Consider the following 22000-nt stretch of genomic DNA (forward strand, 5'->3'; position numbering starts at 1 on the left):
TTTGCTGATTTCAATTGCAAATGGAACGGCAAAACCAAGTTGTGCACAAAACAAATGTGTCTGTATACTATCAACTATAAACTGATACAGCAGCTGCTTGGAATAGCCATAAAATGTACACTGTTTAAGCTCTTCTGGAAAACTTGAGTAACACTGGTTAGATTCCTTGTAAAAAAGGGATCCTGATATAAACTTACTCTGCACAAATGTGGAGGCAAAGCTGTACGCAGAGCCTGAGGTCATTCTCAAAGTTAACAAGAAAACCGCATTTTCTGTTCTGAAAGAGTTCAGCCAAGGAAACGAATTGAAGTTACCAGTATTTAAAGATGGAAACCAGAAGCAGTTCTCCCAACTGTGAAAGTGAAATTTTCAACTTTATTAGCAATAAGGGCACATGGGACAGCTCAGATGATTATATCTATCTTAATAGATATACTTTGAGACTGAGGACTTCTGGGAAGCTCCATCTGAAAGAGCATGTATGAACACAGTAAAAAACATTACGAAGGGATAGGTGGCTTGGGATTGTGCTTTAAAGGAAAGAATGTGACCAATTCCCTTCACTTTACCCTAAATATCCAACCCAAAGCAAAACTAGTCAGTCCTGCCATTCGCTTTCCATTCCTGTCACACAGCGAGACTTCATGCACTTGCAACACTGCTCCCTTGCTTAAAGAAGTCTGATCATACATTTGTTTTATAAAGTATTGGGTGCATTAATTAATTAACACCAAATAGCAAGAAGCTGAAAATACTGGAGCAAACCCAAAGCTTTCTGTGCAGTTAGCTCCCACCAATAAACTTGATTTAAAGCTAACGAATGCAATCACTAGTCAAGATTTCACAATAACTTCCAGAATTCTTGAGAAAGGAATTTATCTTTCAGAATTACTGGAGACAAAACACAACGTCCGTCTTATCATTTTTAGACAAGGAAAGATCATACCACAAAGTTCAAACAAATCACACCATACAGAACACACTGCTTTTGTTCTTAAACTGTCCTTTTTGCTAACCTCCAAAAAGCTTGGAAAAGTAGAGCTAAGAGTAACTTGCAAATACCCTAAGGCATTTTCTAGGTCTTTGAGTAATAAAATGTGCATTTCCAGGTTTATAATTACTCTGCAATGTACCCTGTAGCTACAGACACTGAAGATAAACTGGATTTTTTAACTACGTTGTTGAGTACCCCAAGTTTAAGGCATTAGTGATTTGTGTTTGTTATGCTTCATGTTTGAAAATAAGCATATTTGTATGCTTCCCACTGAACAAGGTCATTCATAAGCTAATTCCTTGCTCTGGCATTCTCAGATAACACATTTCTGATTTGCTTAACTGAAATGGCAGATGGACTCTATGCACCTCTATTGCCACAGTTCTCCTAGTTGTCCAGTCCACATCTCTTTATAAAGCCTTAGGTAGGGAAGCTCATGCATCTGCTTAGAAGTAGCTGCAAAATGTGCAAAGTGAAAAGCCATGAGTTTGTACACTGAAGTAAGAAAAAAATCTCCTTCTTTGAGGATTTATTTTTAACCAAATTAACTTGTTTCCACTCCCTGCCCTCACCCCTTCCCCAGGGCCAACAAGTCAGTGGTCCACAGCTGAGGCAGTAGTATTTAAAAGTGAAGCTGCTCTGCAGTGTCCGTGTTTGATTTGCTCCCTCTCTGTTGAGAAGCACTGCTTAATCTGAAGAGCACTGAGTAGGTCATGTTTAGAAGCTGGTCAGTTCTGGTTCCTCCTGACACTCTGGACACCAAGTTCTGGAAACGAAGACATTATTAATCAAATAATGTCAAATAAGCGATGGTCCCTGTTTTGTTGAAGACTTGGGGAGCTGAACAGGCTTTTGTCTACATCCTGCTGTTATCCAGTTCCATTTGCTTTCTTTTTCTTCTAGTTTGCAGCACACGGGGAATAACCTTTCTTTGGAGAGATGAGAAAAATCTTCCAGGCTTTTTCTTCTGCTTGGCCATCAGTGATTATCATACTGTTAAGAGAATCGGAATAACACTTCCTATACATGCAATTCACATCTCCGTGACTGTTTACAAGCTATCCTTACCAGGTGAGAAGGGTGAGGAGGTTTCTCCTTCAGTGAAGCTCGCAGATCCAAGCTGCTGACTGTGGGGTCACTGGAAGGAATGGTATTTTCCCAGCCAACCAGGCAATGCTGTGAGAACGCAGAAGAATGCAGTATGGCAGTGTTTTCTAAGTAAAAACAACTCTACAGGGAGGCATTGGCAGGTTAATTAATTTCTTGAGGAGTTTCATATGAAAAGAAAAGTTTTTTCTAACAAAGCAGAACTTCATAGCTGTCTCCTCTTCCACCTTTCACTGGATAATTAGCTCTAAATTGATCTCCCGCTTTATGAACTCAAGCACCTGACCTCCTTCAACTTGTCTCAGCTGACTCATCCTGTTCACCAAACCTCAAACCAGGCTTCTCCCTACCTCTTCAGTACAGGGTAAGGTTACTATACTACTTGCAGCACTTTCTAGCGGCGGGTATACAGCTCTGCAAAAACAGTTTTAAATCCAACTTTGCCATTGCAAATTTGGCCTGATCCCTACACAACGTGGATACTTAATAGAAACCTGTCTGTTAAACTCTCTGCTAAGATGTTAGAGAAATAGACACTCTCAGGTATGGTGGTTCTGCTTGAAAGGCTGATGCTTGAAACAGATCAGCTGAATGGTATATATACCATCCCAGTGGTATATAGCTTCATATGGCATTTTCTTTTCCTCAGCATAATGCATCTAGAGATATGTTATTTACTTTATGCCAGTTATATGAAGGTGTGAACTCAGAAGCATGCACAAATAGCTCTTCTTGCTGTGTCAGTGACCCAGATCAGAACCTCACCCACCACCACACACAGTCCAGAGACCATTCACCCCAGAAATGTCAGTGCAAACTATGCTGAGAGTGGGGGACAAGTACTATATTCTCCTTCTTTCTTGTACTGTAACAGTGCCCAATCTGGGCTGTGCAATCAGTACCTGCAAGAAGACATCAACTTACCGAAGGTAACGCTAGACTGTCTGCTGGTTCAAAGCTTTTCCTGCAGTGAGCTTTGTATTTGTAGGCAGGCATAAGAGTAGACCTGGGAATGCTGACCCTGCAACCACACAAGGAGAGTAATTGCCCACATGCTCCGCAAGGCAAAGTAAATTTACATGCCTTTTCCACTCATAATTCAAGCATCTAATCCCAAAAATGAACAAAGGCATGTAGTTCATTAGACACTTAAAAAAGCACATTCTGATTCTGGACCAAATTCAGATACAAAAAAAATTTCTCACCACCTTCAAAACTAGCTCTGCTTATGGAAAAGATTAGTAAGGGAGATTTTAAGCAAGAGATTTCTCTCTGCCTTGACAGCAGCAACCATCTGTGGAAGCATTTGGACTCTTTTCTACCCACTGCTTCCTGAGTGCTGCATACTGCAACGTAACAATCGTCATCTACCTGACATAGGCTGGCTCTTCCAGTGTCTCTGGGGGCTGGTGGGTACGTGGGACCTTACATACAGGACAGGCAGAATCAGAATCCATAGGGACAGGAAAGAGGCGCTGGTTCAATCGGTAACAGTAAACACCTGCCACAGAATAATGAAACATGACAGTATTTCTAGCTTGTCAGAAGGTTCCTCAACACTGGCAATATATAGCTCTCTTCTACCTCCATGCAATACGTGCCTTCTATAGAAACTGCTTTCCCTAAAGTGTCTTTTATATTTCCTGCCCCAAATAAGTTCCTAAAAAGCAAAACCAAAACTCAACCCCCTCAACTAAAAAAGAGAACTGCAGCAAGTTACAAAAAGTCCTGACGCTGATTTAGAGATGGTGCCTAGAAGACTTGATTCTCTTTGGAGGAGGAAACTGAGTATGGATTAGAAACTGCAGCTAAAAATAACACATTCTTCCTCCTCTTAAGTGATATCCACTCAGGATAACAGGTAAAGAATTCTCAGTTGTTTGTTCACAGAAACAGGGTTAGGAAGAAACACTTAGGAGAAATCTGATCTTACATTTATGGGAACTGGCTATCGAATCCTGTTCAGGAATTATGTATTCCAGAGGCTCAGTCCTAAAGAAATACACAAACAAACCAGTTACTAACAGGAGTGCCTGCCCTCCAAACCTACATCTCCAAGCATACATCTCTGAATGGGACACAAAGGCCTCCAGAGCCACCCCTTCCCACTACTCAGAACTCCAAAGGGATTCATTGCTGCTTCCGCCCTTCCCTCTGTACCCACTTACTCCAGGTGCTGCTCAGAGATACATGCTTCTTTGTTGGCCTGTCGAAACTCATGCAGCTCAGCAAAATATTGATCAGATTTTTCTGCTACTGAACAGTTTGTATCTAAGAGCCCTGAGAACGTCAAGGAAAGAGAAAAGTTCAAGGTTTTAGTGAATTTGAGGAAGCAACCAAAGAAAGACTCAATTCAAAATGATCAAGGCAGCCAAAGGTGAGGAGAACTGAAGAGGATTAATAAGACATCATCATAACATCAAGTCAGAGATTTCTGCTTGGTTCCTCAATGCATTCATTCATTTTTGATTGCTCGCTACCCCTCTAACTTTTGCCATTTGCTGCTTGGATTCTCACACAAATACCTCTTCACTGTTTCAGTGAAGCACAAGTCACGTTTGTCATGGGTGGGGAATGGCTGCTGACAAAACTACAGCTTCTCTGCTGATCCCTGCTTTGTGGGCTCTTGGCCTGGAATTCTGTCACACTACAGTATTAATGGGGGGTAAACCATGTTTTAACTCTTGCTATCACCACGTCACGCTGAGAGCTTTGTTCAGGTTTAAGGTTCACCTGCAATCCAGTCGTAGCCCAGGAATGGACGCATGGACCAGCTACTCACAGGCACAGTATATTCTTCTGGTTCAGCTTGAAAAGTCACATGGCCAGCTTCCTTCTGGGAAAAAACCAAACCAAACCAAACCATGAAGACCACCTATACATCTAGCACGACACTCATAGGTACAGCTAGGGAGATAACTAGCAGTTGTTTAAATAGGACAGCGCCGGGTTAGTTTGAGGCTGAAATCTGTCTATAGCTCTAACAGCAATTTGCTCACCAGCCCTCTGCCTTCTCAATTCATAGAACGGATGTTTTATATGTAGCATTCTCTTGACTCGTCCCCACACCGTTCTACTGACTTACGAAAACAGGCAAGGCTTTGGTTTCACCACTTACCTTCAATTCTTTAGACTGAGATGTCAGTAGGATCGATTTAGGTGTTGTGGCTTCCTTGGAGGTCTCTTCACTTTGTACTTTATTCACTGATGGGTTCAAATGACCCTTAGGCTCATTCTTCTCACTGGGACCATGTGGAAGAGTGGTCTGTCTTCTGTTCTTTCCATGTCCTAGAAGGAAGGAGTCTTCCTCTGCACTTCCTTGAGCATGGCTATCCCTGTCCACTCTGCGAGTTTCTCTATCACATGTAATGATTGCAGACACAGGTATAAGATTTTTCTCTTTATCAGGAAAGCTGGATTGCAAAACTGATTCCTGCACCTTCGTTTGTTGCTGCACCCCTCTGTCACTGCTGCTGTGTTTGAGTGATGAACAGAGGGCTGCTCTGGCTGTGCAAGCTCTGGGTTCCACAGACACCGACGTTGCAGGACTGTGCTGTGTCGACAAACGACCAACTTGATTTTCCTTCTGTAAGGATAAAGACACTTCTATCACATTACAACACTGAGAGTACAAGCACCTTTTATTAGGCCAATTTACTCAGCAAGAGAAGCATCAGCCTCTCAGCCTGGTCTGCTCACCCCTTAAATTTCTGTTGGGAAAAACATAAAATCTTAATATTATCCATGAGATCACTATTAAGTGTTTGGAGAAGATAAGAAAGGAATTAATTTATAACTAAAAGCAGCTCATTCCCAAGCCAAAAAAAAAAAAAAAACCTGCCAAAGTTTCAGCCTTAGAAGAAACAAAAGGATTCTGTTCCATGATAATCCTTCCTATTTTGTGTTAAGAATCCTACATTCGTCAGGCACCAGCTGATCTCTGAAGTCTGTGCACTGAGAACATATCTGAGACAAGACAAACAACAACGGTCTACCCACTGTTCTGATGGGCTCTGTATTTCACTTTCTACCGGCTGTTCCATGTTCTGGTGTCTCCTCTGTCACGCTGCCCTACAGGCAGAGTTACAGCCTACCTACCATACGAGGCCCATTTGATTCTCAGTACTTTTAGCACAGGCCTAACACGTACCCCTCTCTTGGGCAAGGGGACAGATGCTTCAGTAGTTGCTCTGTTATGAAGAGATGCTGGAAGAAGTGGCTTGCTGGGAAGACTTTTTCTTATCTCTTCCTGCTTCATTCTGAGCCTCTGCAGAAGGTCCTGGTTGGCCTGACGCAGCCTGAGGTGCTCTGACTCCATCCTATGGACGTGTTCTCCTGTAAAGCCACAGGAAAGGTGAGCTGCACGAATGGAAGTATTAAGTGAAGAAGCAGACACAGGAAAGAAAGACCGTAACAAAGTCACAGGCGTTGGGGTGTTGGCAGTTTTGATCTCTGAACGTTATCCCTGAGAAATCAGCCAGCCTCAAAACTCTTTATGCTAAGAACCAGCACCGCTGCACACATCTCTGACCCTCACGTGTACTCAAGTGTTTTCTCCCCAGAGGCTGGCATATGATTTAAATAGAGGCAGGAAACTCTGACATGGAAAACAGTAAACGTGAAATGTCACATCAGAAAGCCAAACGAGAGATGTTCCACTCAGGTACCAACAGCAATTATATATGAATCCACTTCAAACTGCTTTTCAGGACTCACGCTGTGGCAATACCTACACGCTGACTCAGCACAAACAGTGCACAGTTCTCTTTTAGTACAACCAAAACAAAGCCAAAAGTGTCCTCCATGCTCCCCAGGCAGGAAGACCTCAAAAGGCTCTGTCTTTGGCCAAAGCTATTAGTCAGGGGCTCCTGTAAAGGTATGTTTCCCTATGACCTACGTTCCTAAGCTATACTTCCCTATGACCTTTAGTTCTAAAGGGTCCCTAAACCTTTTCCTAAAGCCCATCTGATTTGTTTTTGCATCTGTTACCTTGGCAACATGAGGAACCAAACACACACACTGTACAACGGGGGGAAGGAGTGCTGGTAACTGAAAGACCCGCAGCACGTCTTCCAGTCACAAGAAGGGTGCACAACTGGATGCAATATAGAAACATCAGTCTTAAGACACCCCATTTCTCTGAGCTGATTTAATCACAACAGAAGTTCTCACGGTATTCACAGGACAGAGCTGACAGCATCCCCTCGCCGTCGCTCATTAGAAAGCCCCATACTCAGAAATTAACATTAGTCAGAGGACTTTCTGGAAGGGTTTTACCAGACGAGACCCGTTCTTCGCACAACCGACAAGAAGCTGCCGAGCTCGTGAAAGTGCTGCACTTAGAACACTTCGTGAAAGGGAGAACGAAGCAACCACATCTCCGCAAGAAAACCAGCCAACAGCTCACAGCGCTGCCCAGGCCCGGTTCCGGGCAGCACACCGCTACGAACTAGAGGCGTTCCTAATTTCCCTTCCTTCTAAGAGGCGAGCCCGGTAGACTCCACAACCCCTTCAGCCCCGAGCAGAGCGCTGCGTGGGAGCCGCGAGCTCTGAGCCCTCCCCGCGCCGCGCTGCCGGGCCCACCTGCGCCGCACAGCCGGGGATCCCCGCCCTCGCTCCGGCCGCTGCGGGCTTCCCCCGGGCAGCCCCGACCCCTCCGCCGTTCCTGCAGCGCAGCGGCCTCCGGGCATGCGCGGGGATGGCGGCTCCGCCTCTCGGGGCTGCCCGGCGGGGAGGAGGCAGAGCCCGGCTGTTGGTCTGCTGGGCGCAACCGGCGGCCCCAAGCGGCAGGGAAGGGGGAAGGCAGCTAATTGTAAAAACATTGCTGGAAATATGCGTTTCTGTGACGGAGAATGCTGATTCACCACCGCGTCTATTAACGCAGTATTTGCTGAACGTTACTTCTTAGAACATTCTCGAGAAATCAGATCCAGGCTTGACATTTTTAGTGTATCTTAAGAATCTCAAAACCTCAGATCGCTCAGCACTGTTTGCTCTCTTCGCTTCTTCTTTACTGTAAAAACGCAGATTAAAGGCCACTATCACGTATGCAGTTTCCTTCAGCAGTACCACATCACCACCTGGAGCACTGTGTCCACGTGTGGGGTCCTCAGTACAGCAGAGACATAGAGAGGAGGGCCACAGAAGTGCTCCGAGGGATGGAACATGAGGACAGGCTGAGAACTGGGGCTGTGCAGCATGGAGGGGAGAAGGCTGCAGGGAGAGCTGAGAGGGGGCTGTGTGTCTAAAGGGGCTGTGAGAAGGGGACAGATTCTTCAGGAGGGTGTGTGGTGATGGGACGGGGAAATGGATTGCTGCTAAAAGAGGGGAGATCCAGGTTGGATATAAGGAAGGAGGGAGGTGAGGCACTGCACAGACTGCCCAGAGAGGTGGTGCAGACACCCGAGGTCAGGGAATGGGGCTCTGAGCACTGATGGAGCTGTGGGTGTCCCTGCTCAGTGCGGGGGTTGGACCTGATGGCCTTCAGGGTCCCTCCCAACTCCAACCATTCCAGGACACAAATGCACCATACCTACACTTGCCGACTTTGAAACAAGATAGCAGAACACAGAAGGAGAAATACTTTTCCCAATTCATTTTTATTTTGGTTTCTACTGCTTTTACAGCATTGATACAGGAATAATTCATGCAAATTTATCACCTTAAATACAGCAAAGAGAAAACTGACTGGTAAGAGTATTTCGAAGAGCTCCATCAACATAACACAATGAAGGTACATAGCAGCAATAAGATAAAGTGCATTGAGCTGTCGCTCTTTAATAAGAGCTTGGGGAAGACTGCTTTTAGAATTACCTAAATTCCAAGGATTAGTTTATTATTCCTTAAGAAAAGCAGAAGATAACAACCTCCTTGCTAATAGTGCTCATTCCTCCACCAAGCTGAATTAAAGAAGAACAGCTGTGTTTGAAGAGGAATCCAGCTCATAGGTCTTTCTGTTAAAAGTCTGATTCGTGTTCACCCAGCTGCTAGTGACAGGGTTACACATGTACTTATCAATTATCTGCCATGTTAGCAGTTCTACTTCTTATTCAACTTCTTATTTACTTCTTATTCAATTCAAGTGGTTCTTTCCTCCGTTCTCTACGTTAGGTTTCAGCACTACAGTGAGAGCATCTCCATCACCACCATCTGAGCAGCGCCACAAACACGCACTGCCACGACACCACATTCTGAGAACACAGCAATCTCTTTGCCTTCACAAATCTGACCCCATCTCTGATGATCAGCTCTCTTATCAGATTTCCTCTAAGGCCTGCTGAGGAGATCTAGCAGCACATCTCCAAGGGCAAAGTCAGTACTTCAGGTAGTCAAGAGTTGCTGATCAGTACATCCTCTCCTCCTGCCTGGAACTGGCAGTTTCCTCTTTTATCAGGGATCTGCTTCATGTTTTAACTCAGCACCGTACACTGCTTGTTATAACTGTGTATGTAATAGCTTGGGAGACAAAGAGCTCTGCTGGAGGTATTGTGTGAATTCGGAATAATAGCCCACAGTGCCACTTACTCCAGCATACTTCGCCCAGAAGAGAACACAATGCCAAAGGCAAGGACTCACATTTCTCTCAGCCATTCTCAGTTCTGATCCAAACCACATTTGTGTACTGGTGGCTCCCTGAGGAAACCGAACACAGCCAATGAAGTCCTCTCTGATGAAAACTGCTTCTTGGTTTGGGCTGAATTCAAAGCTGTCCACTGAAAGCAAAAGCTGCATTTGCTTCCTGCCTTCCAGGGACACGATGAGATTCTGCCAGCTCCAACATAACCAAGATACTCCCAGCCTTACTGCAAATCCTAACAGCCTGAAGCACTTACTGCCACTTCACTATTCTTTCCTCGAGTGTCAGGCAGCTTCTTTGTGGACCCTCACATGAAGCAGTGAACGTGTCACAGGCACATATATTCATACCTGAGCATGAATGAGGAACTCTAAGGTTAGCTGATCAAATTTTCAAGTGGAAAATCTCACTGTTGTATAATACAACAAAAAAGAAGCACCTTAGTACTCCCAAATTCAGCTGTGACTTGCTCACAGATAATTCATATTCTCCAATGTTTGATTGTGAACAGATTTAGGTCGACCCTAACTCCAGAACTGCGGGATTAATTCTGTATTATGGAGAGACATTTTGTGGGCTACACAAAGATCATTCCCAACCCACCAAGTGGAAAATAAGTTTTACAGCACAGGAACCTGATCCTGGTACTGCTGAAATCAGTGGGAATTCTTCCGCTATCAATTCCAAAAAGAAGAGGCTCCAGTCCTTACAACGCCCAGTCTTATAATCAAAATTAAGAATTGTTTCAGGGCAAAACTCAGTTAATTTCATCTATTTGCAAATAAAAGACATCTGGAAAAAGAAAAAATGACTTAACCCATTCTTACCCTGGCATTAGATAGGAAGGACAGGTCTCTATCATTCTCCTCATACTTTTAACAGAAAAGAAACCAATCATATTACTGCATGGACTTGTATCATCCTATGGGAACCCTACGTGAAGCGAAATCTCTTACAGCATGTAATCCCCGTGCTGTCCTTATGGCCAGGTAATGGTAATGGAATTCCAAAGGCCTGCTTCCAGAAACACTGCTGTGCAATTACCAAACCCCACATTCATCAACCTATCTCACAAGGCAACCTGTCAACTGATTCATCTTTTCTTTCCTAATTTCCTTCTTCAACAAACTGCCAATTACCAACACCAGCTCCTTCATAGCAGCTAGCTATGTAGGCAACTAATTTGCAAAGACAATGTGAAATGACTGCATTATTGAAGAGCTCTGAAGAAGAAGAAATTAACTCAGAAGACAATTAACGTACCAAAGCAAAAACTTAGTCCCTTTTGCTCTGCAAGAGAACTAAGTTTTGTTCACAGGTTTAAACATGCTGACAAAAATAAACCTGTCCATGAATATAAACAGCGCAGCAGATCTCTGCCATGTTTTACAATAACAGAAGGTAAACCTAGGAGATAGGTTTGCACAGGCTACGAAAGTACTGTGAAACTGCTATAATTGTGTGCATAAGAATGCTGTTTAGAAAAACAGCTGCTTGTCACATACATAAACATGGGGCTTTGAAGACAAAAGCTCCATCTTCACGTAGTAAGATGAATGACTCCGTAAAGAATGATGTGTTAGAGTAACTTTTAAACTGATAAACACTTGTTTTTAGAATTCACTGTTCTTGTACTTCAATTTTGATTTTAAAAGCCCCCTGTAAATGTACAAAGCACACATTCCTTCCAACGTAGCCTGTTCTCCTAAGCAGGAAAAGAAGAGCTACAACAGCTAGTGTTTAGAGGTGGGACAACAAAACAAGGATGCTGAATCCTACTGTTCACACAGCAACTGGAAACCGGCAGGAGCCTTTTGCTCATTCCCTTTAGGGATTCCATCACCCACCATATTCTCTGCAGTAACTGAAGGAGCACTGAAGGGAAACAGCGTTGTTTTTCTCCTCTTCCCACACTATCTGCTTTGCTGCAGGTACTGATGTGTGAACATGTTAAGCTCACTATCGAGCCAACCTGCCTTATTCCTGTAAAGACAAGAAGCCTCTGTTAGGTGAAATAAAATCACTCTTCCCAAAGCAATCTGAAAGAAGCATGAATAAGACTATTCCACAGCAAGGCATGGAGAGGAATGCCAAGGAGGTCCTTTCCAAAATGCTGCTACTATTCCTTGTCTCCTTCAGGTCAGGAACACCATCCTGCCAACAATGCCCAGCTTCAAGATTCATAGTGAGATCTTGGTCACAACTTTAAACTGGTCTTATTATTTGTGTAGGTAGGGTATGCTAAAAGAAAAAAATTCTTCCCAACAGCTTTTACAGGGTGAAGACAAGAAGACAAACATCAGACTCAAATCTGTGCAATAGCAAGGGCTCACCCTTTTTAGACAATTTTCTAATAGCCTCAAGAAGTTTGCAGGAATAGAGGACAGTATGTTTTGGTAAACAGAAAAGAACTGTAATTTTGTACCAACTAAAAGTAAGAAGGAAATAGGATTTTTATGAGACAAAAGATTTAAATGACTGTTCAGAGTACGTGGGCTTAGCATCTCTCCTTCTTCTAGCAGTTTAAAATAACAAAAAGCACTGCTTACCAGTACCTCAATATCCTTTCTCACCCAAAAAGCGAAGTGACTTTTCTATTTAGAGGCTGCAGAATATTGTTTTGATATCTCTACCAGACATTTTAATACATTGCAGCAAATTGTTTTTTCAAATAACATTAAAAAGGAACATGATAGGGAAATATGTGTTGTCCGCAAACCAAACACTATGATGAAAGAAGGGCTGCACTCAGAGGTGAATCCTCATCTGAACCTCTCGGGGCAATTGCAGGAAAACCAATTGTATGCAGATATTTGTGTCTGTGAATAAGAAAACCTCACCTCAGCAATTTTGCTTTGCTCTGCAGTGAATCCAAAACTTCAATTTTCTTATTCATGGCAGAAATTTCTTGCTCAAGATTCTCCCGTGTAACATCTACTTGCTGACATAATTGAGCAAACGTTCCAGCAAGCTCTCTATGAAACAGAAAGAATAGTGTAAAGTAAGAAGGAAACACAGAATTCAAGGAATAAATGCCTTCAATGAATAGTAATGACACTAAATCAGATGAAAATATCCTTCCACTTCTGCACAAGAACATGTTAGAACTGCCAAAGAAATATGAGAGAATGAAGTACTAAGACTAGTGGTTAGAAACATCCACATATGGCACATTATTAAAAAAACCAACAAAATAACCCACAGTATTCTTTTAAAACACATGTGTTATTATGGTTTTTAGTCCTGAGTTCAGCGAGCAGATATCTTGCTTTAACAATCAATAACACCCTACACAAAGCAAAAAACAGTAATAAAAAAAAACAGCAGAATTCAGATAAAGATGTTAGGTGAATGTAGGCAACATACTGTTGGACTTGGTGGCTGCAATTAGATCCTGTATAGCTGACAATAAGCTGCAGTTTCTCTCCAGCATACTCTACAAACTGCCGTTTGAAAGCTCTCTCCTTTGCTTTTGTGGTCCAGGTGAGGCGTTCATACACATAAAGCAGCCCGTAAAGACCAAATGAGAGAGCAATCAGCCTCCAGCCCACAGCCTTCCAAACCTAAAATAAGCACAGGGGAAAAAAAAAGAAGACTCAGCTGCTATGCAGGAATGATACTGCCTCCTAGCAATGGTGCACTTGTATTTTAAGCACATGAAAGTTAGCCAGAAACCTCCAACAACAACCCTGACTTGCAAGTAGTTTCACTGATGAGACACAGCTTGCTACTAATGTTCAGCCTACAAACTTAGAATACCTGTGGGTTAACTTCTCCAGATCATTAAAGTCACATTTACATGTGCAAATGAACTTGGCCTAGTTCACAGAATTCTTGTTTCTGAACGAAAGACCGTTTTTAGGGAACCATCTTCCTTTTGAGAAATCATCCACCCCTACATGCACTGAAAAAGCATGGAGGTAAGGAACTGTTACTGGGGAAACTTAATGTTATTTGTAGAATGGAAACTAGTTACCATGCTACTTGAGTTAAATCTCTATTACTCTTTTCTTCTGCAGTTTTGGAAGACTGAAGATTCAAAACATTCTCTTGTTTTCCCACAAGACAGCAAAGTAGGCAGTGCTGACTGACTGTATATGAAATAAGTTAGACAGAGCATCTAAAATTAAGTGCTCTCCTCCTGTTCCAGGTAGGAAGGTATGCATCATCAGAGGATCTGAGCAGAAATCTCACCTTCAACCTCAGTTCCCAGTCTTCAGTCAACAGCAAATATACTACATTTTTTCCTTCTACTCACACAAGACCAGATTTTATAATACAATCTGAAAGGCTTTTATCTTCACAAAACCTCTCGTTCCCTACATAACCATTATGCAAAATTATGCTCAATATTTTATCTTCTATTTGCACACGGAAAGTATTTAACTAGCTGTGAACTGGAAATATCTACAGGTCTCTGCAGCGACTTTCCAAGCCAGTGCTCTGAGGTTATTTATCTAGATGCTACTCAGACTGTCAACCCACCACGCCACCAACCACGATGATCCCCATGGAAGTTCGGGAAGTTAACGAGGCCAGTCCAGTGACCATCGACACCATGAGCTCTTCCTGGGTCATAGAACCCTGAGGCAAAGGAGGCAGACTGGGATTTGCTGGTGTTAAAGGGCGCTGAATCTAATTAGAAAAGCAAGGACAAAAACAAAGAAAACAAAAACAGAGTACAGAATAAAAGAATGCAAGACATTGCCCTTCTCAGCAAAAACTGGTCAGCAGGCACTGGAGTTACTAATACCCCACCAGCCCCTGATCACTGTTACCTTACCTGGTCGTTATAGCCCATCAAGGCCCGACGACCATTCTTTGGTCCCAAAAATCTGTTCACCAGCATTGTCCATCCAAGAGAGAAATGGAATTCTATGTCTTCTTGGAAGTCAGCACAAAGCTTATCACAGTTCAAATCATAGCTGAGTGTGAAGCACTGCCGGGGAATTAACATGTCTATCTGGCCTCGCAGTGAGAGTGGGAGCAGCGGTTTTAAACCATCTGCAAGAACAGAACATAAACACGTTCAGAAAACAGGAAATTGAGTTCATAGTAATTAACTGGACTTGCATTCCAACCAGAGTGGATATTGGTTGTTCCATCCTCTGCAGTTGTTTTTGTTAGTATCTTGAATTTCCTGAAGCCAAGCAAGTTGCAATGCAATCAATTCATAGCCCTTTCAACTCAGAAGGATGTCCTTCCATGGGCACTCCCAAATCTCTAAAGGTAGCTATAGTTTACAGTTTAGCAATAGCTTGGAAAACAGAAGGCCAGTTCTAAAAGTGTTTCTCTCTCAGTAACAAAGGATTAAGCTGATTGATTATATTCATTACTAAAGCACTGAACAAATTTAGCCAAAGAGTGGAAAAAAGCAGGAATAACTCATTCTCTACATATAAGTGTTACTAATCATGATGGAAACTAAGACAATGCCACCTGCAAACAACCATCAGAGGAACAAGAAACCCAGAACATCCACCTAGTTATTTTGCATTACAGTTACAGGAACAAAGCGTAATATTGCCTACAGAACTGACCTATCATTTCTTGCTGCATTGTCTGCAGGGAAGCTGTGATTGCATTGGAACAACGATCTGACATGTTACGGCCCAGGCCTTCCTCAATGTGTTTATGGAGCTCCTGACAAAGAGAAGGGTTACTGAAATTAAATAAACATAAAATACAAGTTGTAGGCGCTAGAGCTTCCCAGTTAAAAAAAGCTCCCAAAGCAAGAGCATGTGTTCTGTCTGCCCACTCTTCTAACATCAGTTTCATTTTTCTCCTTTCTTCAGTGAAGGAGAGGAAAAAAACAAATCATGAAATCTCATGTATATGCTGTAGACTGGAAAGGTTTTGTTTGTATAATGCAATACACCATATGTGTATCTGTTTAACACTGAGGTTAGTTTTAAAAATAATTTCCTTCCTTTTTTAATACAACATTTTTCACAGAAGCTATCCCAATGTAAAAGAAAATTTAAGAGAACTTTGCAATATTAAAAGCTCAGTTCTTCCTAGTTGGAAGAATGTTAAGTATCTCAAAGAGCTGGTGTAATTACTGACTCAGAGCCCGCTGACTAATTACAGGGCGGCTCAGAAGCTGTTAGCAATCTACAAGAAGCAAACACGACTTACGTTCTTGTAAACTTTAAGAACGACTTGAGATGGATGGAAATCTGCCTGGTATTCATCTACCAGCACTGAAAGCCGTCTGATTTCTTCTGCCATTGCGTTTGATACCTGGAGAAAGAGCCACACAGGACAAAGTTACTACATTGCTTATTTAAAGCATCTTATGAGTCTCCCTGAAAGTTATCCCCAGGTGTTCCACTTTTCCTTTTATTGCCTCAAGGAAAACAAACAACAAAACCTTCTTCTGAAAACATTTCTTCTCTTCCCACCTGTAACTCCCATGTTTCTATCCACTCAGACCTGTCAGCACTTTGCATTTCTCCCACCATGCTGGTGGCTGTTTGAGACAATCCCTTCTCTTTTTGCAGCCCCTCCTCACCTGCCTCTCCACTTCTTCTGTGATCTGCTTGATTTTCCGCTTGTAGTCTTGAGTGAGGAGCTCCAGCTGTTTGTCAATAAAACCTAAACGTTCCTGTCGTTCCTCTCGCATTTCCAGACAGTAAACTCTGATTAAAAAAAATGTACCATGGAAAAGCTAGATAAGCACACTTCTGATCTGCAAACACCTGGAATTCCAGAGACAAAAGACATTCTCCAACCCAGGAACAAAGTGTACCAATATCTACAGTACATTACATACACACAGTACACAGGATAAAAAGCATGTTCCTCTCCCAATATTTCCACATTTTTTCTTTGCATTTTAAATGCTCACATGCCTTTAATTTTTTCCAAGAATGCAAGCTTCTGTCGTGAAAGCATCAAGCATCAGCATCTCCTCACCTCTGTTCCTGGGCAGCAACATGCACTGAATCCATGATGAGACGAACATCCTCTGCGATCTGCTTTGCTCTCACTGTATGCTGCTCAAATTTTGTTTTCACTGCTGACTGGGAGATACATTCCTGTACACAAAAGGCAGCCAAGATTAGCAGCAGGCAGAAATACACTAACACAACTGTTCTGTTTCTTAAGTGTGGTGCCACTCCATGTTCATAAACTCCATTCCCTAGCCTTTCAGGACTAAGCCTAAATGGAAGGCTACAACACTTAACACTCACCTCAAATCTTCTCTCAAAGTTTTGAAACTCAAACATTCTCACTTGAAAACCATCTGCCAATGCTCCACCTGAGAGTAGGAAGGTACAAAACAACCAATTAGGTTTTCAGAAAGCAATCAGATGTTGGACATAATCCTGCTTTGCACTGGCTTTGGGGTAAAAAATTAGCCAATTCATTCTCTTTTATTTAGTCTGCTCTCTTAAGAATTTGATGATTTTAATAAACTCAGTTTTGCCTATTTCTGAGACAAGATATTCTCTTACTTTCTTTGCTATAAGAAAGGCTCTGTTAGCTTTCCTCACCTCCTTCTGGCATCCCTTGAGCTCTCTGAATCCTGGCATTCAGCACTTCTTTTGCTGACACGAAGAAGATTCGATCCCCTGCCTGTGTTCGATCCACCACACCCAGCTCATCAACCAGGAAACTGGTACAGCGCTCCATGTGCTGCCGACGCACCTGAGGGATAAACAGGAACACCTCCACATGCAGTTACATCCACTTTAAGCTCCATCTGAAAAATCAGATCGGGCACTAAGATGCCCTCTACTGGTCTAAGTTACTAATATGAAAGAATAAGAAAACAACCTTGCAGTCTAGAAAATCTTCCAGAAGTCATACAAGTCATCTAACTTACAAACTGCCCGGTGAAGTTCTTGATTTCCACTTCAGAAATCTCCAGAGCCATGCTGTGACCACTAGCCTATACCCCCTCTAGTTTCCACACTACAGTAATAAGAAAAACAAACTAAAACAATCGTATCTAACACTTCATGTTTCTACCCACAAGGATGAGAGTCAAAATGGTCTGTATAATGGACTCCAGGCAAAGAGAAGGAATTTAAATCACAAACCTCTTCCATGTATTCTGGTTCAGAGGCAGACGCATCCCAGCGGTTATTTAAAATAAATATATTGGGTCGAGACAGACGTTCGTTCACCTTGTGAAAGAACTGTTTCTCCTGTGCAAAACGGAACACAATCTCTTAAATTAATTTGTCAACGTTTCAACTTTCAGCCAAATTCACTGACCACTATCAAGTGAACTTGAACATACAGTTTGCATCAACGTTGATTCGGAATTTGCCACCAGAACAAATACATCAGCATCTAGACAGAACTTGTCAATCCAACTGTCCAGCTCTGTGGTTACATCAATGCCAGGGCTAAGAGCAGAAAGAGAAGAAACAATATTATTTTGTGGAAACTTCAAAAATATGTTTTTAGAAGTTAGTACGAGACTTATTTCAGCTATACGGGGCATTATTTTCCGTGTTTGAGCCACACTGCTTTGAGGTTTTAGTTTGCAGACTACAAACTAAAAAGACAAATCAAGATAAACTGTGGATGTTAACTACAGGAAAGGACTTCGGTCACTGTCATGGATTAAAACAAGGCCACTTTCATTGATGTCTGCTAAATTTGTATTTCAAGAAATCTGCAGTAAAGAGGAAAAGACAGACAGATATTCTCACCTGTCCATGAGCACCAGGTCATCCTTTAAGAGAGGACATTTGGAATTGGGCCACATTACACTGACTAGGCTGCCAGCATTCAGAAGCTCATCTTGATGGAGGGCATGAGCCAGCTGGTTTACTGTCTACAATAAATAAATAAATAAATAAATAAAAATACACACACACACACCATTTCCCATACGCTAAGACAATTATCTCCCCCTTCAAACTGGTCACAGACAATTTAAGATAAAACCCAGTTTGGAATTATTATCTCCCCAAGAGTTTTTCCACACCTCAAGTTTCCCCAGCCAAAAGACAACCACCTACAAAGAGTTTCTAAGAAGAATTCCCATCAAGTAAGGCTGAGGACCTATCAGGAAGTCTGTAACTTTGGTCAGTCATACAGAGCTGAGAATTCCGAGTCATCATTCCAACTCTCTATTAGCACAACTACAACATATCATCTTCCACATATAATGAAGTCTCATGCCATAGCTTGCTTCACTCCTCCCTTCCTACATTCATTGAAAACCTGCTGTTAATCTCTGTTCCTTCAATGAATATAATTCTGAACTGTTAAAAATCTATTCACAGTGCTTTCATTTTCTTTTTCTTGTTTCCTTCTCTGGCACTGGAACACAGCTCTTCTCCTACACCTTATGCTTAAGGATATTGTACCTTAACACTCTTCTTTTCCTCTGAGCCTTCAGTAAGTAGGAAAGCTTCATGACCATCAGTCCCTTCTACACGCAGGAAACAATTAGTGGTGTGCCCAATTCCTGAAGGAAGGACTTTGTCCCATAGCATGGCATTTATCACAGTGCTTTTTCCATTGCTCGTCCTGAAGCAAGATTAAAGAATAGCATAGCTGGGTTTCTGAGCTATTTAGGTATACTCATTTTGATATTACAAAAAAACATGTCATCTAAACCAAAGCAGCTCCAAAGTATTAACAATTCAGGTGCTACAGACAAATTAAAAAATATATATATCCATTTTTTTCTTTTAAAACTTCTTCCAAATAAATTATGTTCTACAATATTTGAGTCTCATTTACACAAGTACTAGCACTAGGGACATCTGCCACACGCTGCATGCAGAAGCTGGAACACTAATGCTTCTATAAATACCTTTTACTGGCTATGATCCTAAAGATACAAGTTTCTTTACCGAGTAGGGAGTGTAGGCAAATGTAAGCATGTGACTTACCTTCCAAAAAAAGCCACTTTCATGTGTCGCCTTGCCAACACTTCACTAATGCCACTGACTTTTGACAAGTAGCCTTTGACTTCCAGTACCTGCTCTTCTGTGGTGACAGGATCAAGCTCTACATTCTTGTGTGTTTCTAAAAATCAAAATACATCATGCCTCTGAACACCTGAAATGATCTGCCTCAGTACTGAGTGAAACATCTCCCCATAATTTAACACACATAACCAAATGCTTATCTGAATCCCAAAGTTCAGACAGGTCATGCTGAAGCATGCAGTTACACCCATCAGCATTTATCTGCCAGTCTCTTTCCTGTATCTAATAACCATTCTTATCCTCAGGACTGCCTTATGCAGAACACATCCAACGCTTCCAACATTCCACCATCCTTAAAAATACCCTCTCTGCATTGTAAGCTGTAAAGCCAATTACTGTGTATGTTCCACGTCACTGGCAATGATGTGTCTAGGCAAGAATACTGAAAGGATTATATGCACACAAGCAAAAGAGCCTTAAATAGTTCATTTAAAAAAACAAAACAAAACAAAATGCACACACAGAAACAATCCTCCCCGACAACAGAAAGTAGCCCACTAACTAGCTCGGTTTCATAAGTTACCAACTTAAGTCAGCTTTGAAATATGAAGCCTAAGCTTCATCCAAATTCAGTAAAATAATTTTCAGTCCCTCATACAAATACTGACATTTAAAGAGATGTGTATTTATAAATAAACGAGGGTTTTGGTGCGTGCCTTGGGAACCACATGCAGGCAAAGCACCATTCAGCTCAGCTTACCCTCCAGGAATGAGGAGCTCTCATTGATGTACGCAGCCAGCTGCTCAAAGATGCCATTGATTTTCTTCTTTGCAGTGACAAAATGTTTGAGTGGAGAAGCATTTACTTCAGCCATGTGTCTTTTATCCTTCTTCACTGCAACTATTGACTTGGAACGAGTAAACAACAGGGACATTGCGCTATAGGGAAAAAAATCAGTAAGGAAAGGGGACTCACTGAGACCTAACAGCCACACAACCAAGTGTCCAATACTTAATCATAGAATGGTTGGATTGGAAGACACCTCAGAGATCATCCAGTTCCAATCCCTGCCATGGGCTGGGTGCCCCTCACCAGCTCAGGCTGCCCAAGGCCCCATCCATGGCCATGGGCACCTCCAGGAATGGGGCACCCACAGCTCTGGGCAGCAGCGCCAGGGCTTTACTGCCCTCTGAAAGTTTCTTCCTAACATCTAACCTAAGTCTCCCCTCTTTTAGTTTAAAATCATTCCCCCTTGTCCTGTCGCTGACTACCTGTGTAAAAAGTTCACTTCCCTCCTGCTTATAAGCTCCCTTAAATTACTGCAAGGCAGCAATGAGGTCTCCTTGGAGCCTTCTCTTCTCCAGGCTGAACAAGCCCAGCTCCCCCAACACTTCTCCATAGGAGAGGTGCTGCAGCCATCTGAGCATCCTCACAGCCCTCCTCTGGATCTTCTCCAACAGCCCCACATCCCTCCAGTGCTGGGCCCCAGGTCTGGATGCGGAACTGCAGATAGGGCCTCACAAAGGCAGAGAGAAGGAGGAAGATCCCTTCATCCTGCTGGTGCCCCTCTGCTGATGCAGCCCAGGATGCTGTTCTGTGCATTGACGCTGCCAGCACACAGTGCTGGTTCATGTTAAGTTTTTCATCTACCAGAATCCCTCTGCATGGCATCCCTTCTTTCTGCCGTATCAACTGCACTGCTCAGCCTGGTGCCATCAGCAAACTGCTGAGGGTGCTCTCGATCCCACTGTCGACATCGTTACAGTATGTAAATACACATATATAAGATATATATTGAAAAAAGTGATGCCTCAGTACAGACCCCTGGGATACAGCCACCTAATTAGCAGACACCTACTGAGAACTAGACAATACACATTTTAGAGATCATTCAGCAAGGAATGTTTCCACTTCCCACACCTGCAAGTCACTCAAATATCTAGAAAGAAAAAAGCCCACCTTCCCTCCTCCCTTCCATGGCACAGCCCAGCAGGGATCCTTCCCTCCCGCCGCGCTTACTTTTCAGGATGTGTTTCGCTTTCACAAGCCGGGCATGGTCAACTCGAGCCCCTCTGGAACGCGAACAGCGCCGTTTCTCCGCTTTCACCCTCAGTCCCGCAGCTCTCTCCGCCACGCCGGGTCCACCCGCCTGCCCTGCGACAGAGGCGGACGGAGCGCGCAGGCCTCGAGCTCAGCCCTCACAGAGCAGCGGGCGCGCGCCAAAAAAAAAAGGCGGGAAGCGACTTCTCCCACAGCGCGGCCGCACCTCAGGGCGGGCAGCGGCGCCGCGCCCGAACCCCTCACAGCAGGCGTCCCCCCCACCCCCAGCGTCAACGCTCACCTTCACCGCCGCTCCCGCAGCACCGCCATCTTAACCCGCAGCACCGCCCCTCGGCGGGCGGGCGCTGTCCCGGGGAGCT

General features: G+C 43.1%; 2 protein-coding genes across 4 annotated transcripts; both read right to left on the reverse strand.

The window, feature by feature from the left end:
• Positions 1-355: 355 nt before the first annotated feature.
• Positions 356-7791, reverse strand: MIIP (migration and invasion inhibitory protein). Its single transcript, XM_040651398.2, has 10 exons — positions 7685-7791; positions 6252-6436; positions 5220-5687; positions 4835-4937; positions 4270-4381; positions 4035-4093; positions 3473-3602; positions 3026-3122; positions 2063-2170; positions 356-1987 (listed from the first exon to the last, which is right to left on the reverse strand). The coding sequence occupies exons 2-10, from the start codon at positions 6417-6419 to the stop codon at positions 1973-1975; spliced, it is 1260 nt and encodes a 419-aa protein (XP_040507332.1). The 5' UTR covers positions 6420-6436; positions 7685-7791; the 3' UTR covers positions 356-1972.
• Positions 7792-8681: 890 nt separating this feature from the next.
• Positions 8682-21980, reverse strand: MFN2 (mitofusin 2). 3 transcript variants are annotated; one of them, XM_015297206.4, is made up of 19 exons: positions 21922-21980; positions 21600-21729; positions 20340-20518; positions 19541-19676; positions 19010-19172; positions 18347-18471; positions 17929-18037; positions 17726-17833; positions 17177-17330; positions 16874-16941; positions 16596-16717; positions 16192-16318; positions 15816-15920; positions 15218-15320; positions 14461-14681; positions 14163-14312; positions 13044-13240; positions 12518-12652; positions 8682-11660 (listed from the first exon to the last, which is right to left on the reverse strand). In XM_015297206.4, exons 3-19 carry the CDS (start codon positions 20512-20514, stop codon positions 11591-11593), a joined length of 2268 nt encoding a protein of 755 aa, XP_015152692.1. In that variant the 5' UTR covers positions 20515-20518; positions 21600-21729; positions 21922-21980; the 3' UTR covers positions 8682-11590. The 3 variants fall into 3 exon arrangements, with proteins under 3 accessions (XP_015152692.1, XP_015152691.1, XP_040507331.1); XM_015297205.4 differs by having other exon boundaries at positions 21600-21734; XM_040651397.2 differs by lacking the exon at positions 21600-21729.
• Between the last annotated feature and the right edge of the window lie 20 nt (positions 21981-22000).

The sequence above is a fragment of the Gallus gallus genome, chromosome 21 (assembly GCF_016699485.2).
Source record: "Gallus gallus isolate bGalGal1 chromosome 21, bGalGal1.mat.broiler.GRCg7b, whole genome shotgun sequence".
Lineage (NCBI taxonomy): Eukaryota > Metazoa > Chordata > Aves > Galliformes > Phasianidae > Gallus > Gallus gallus.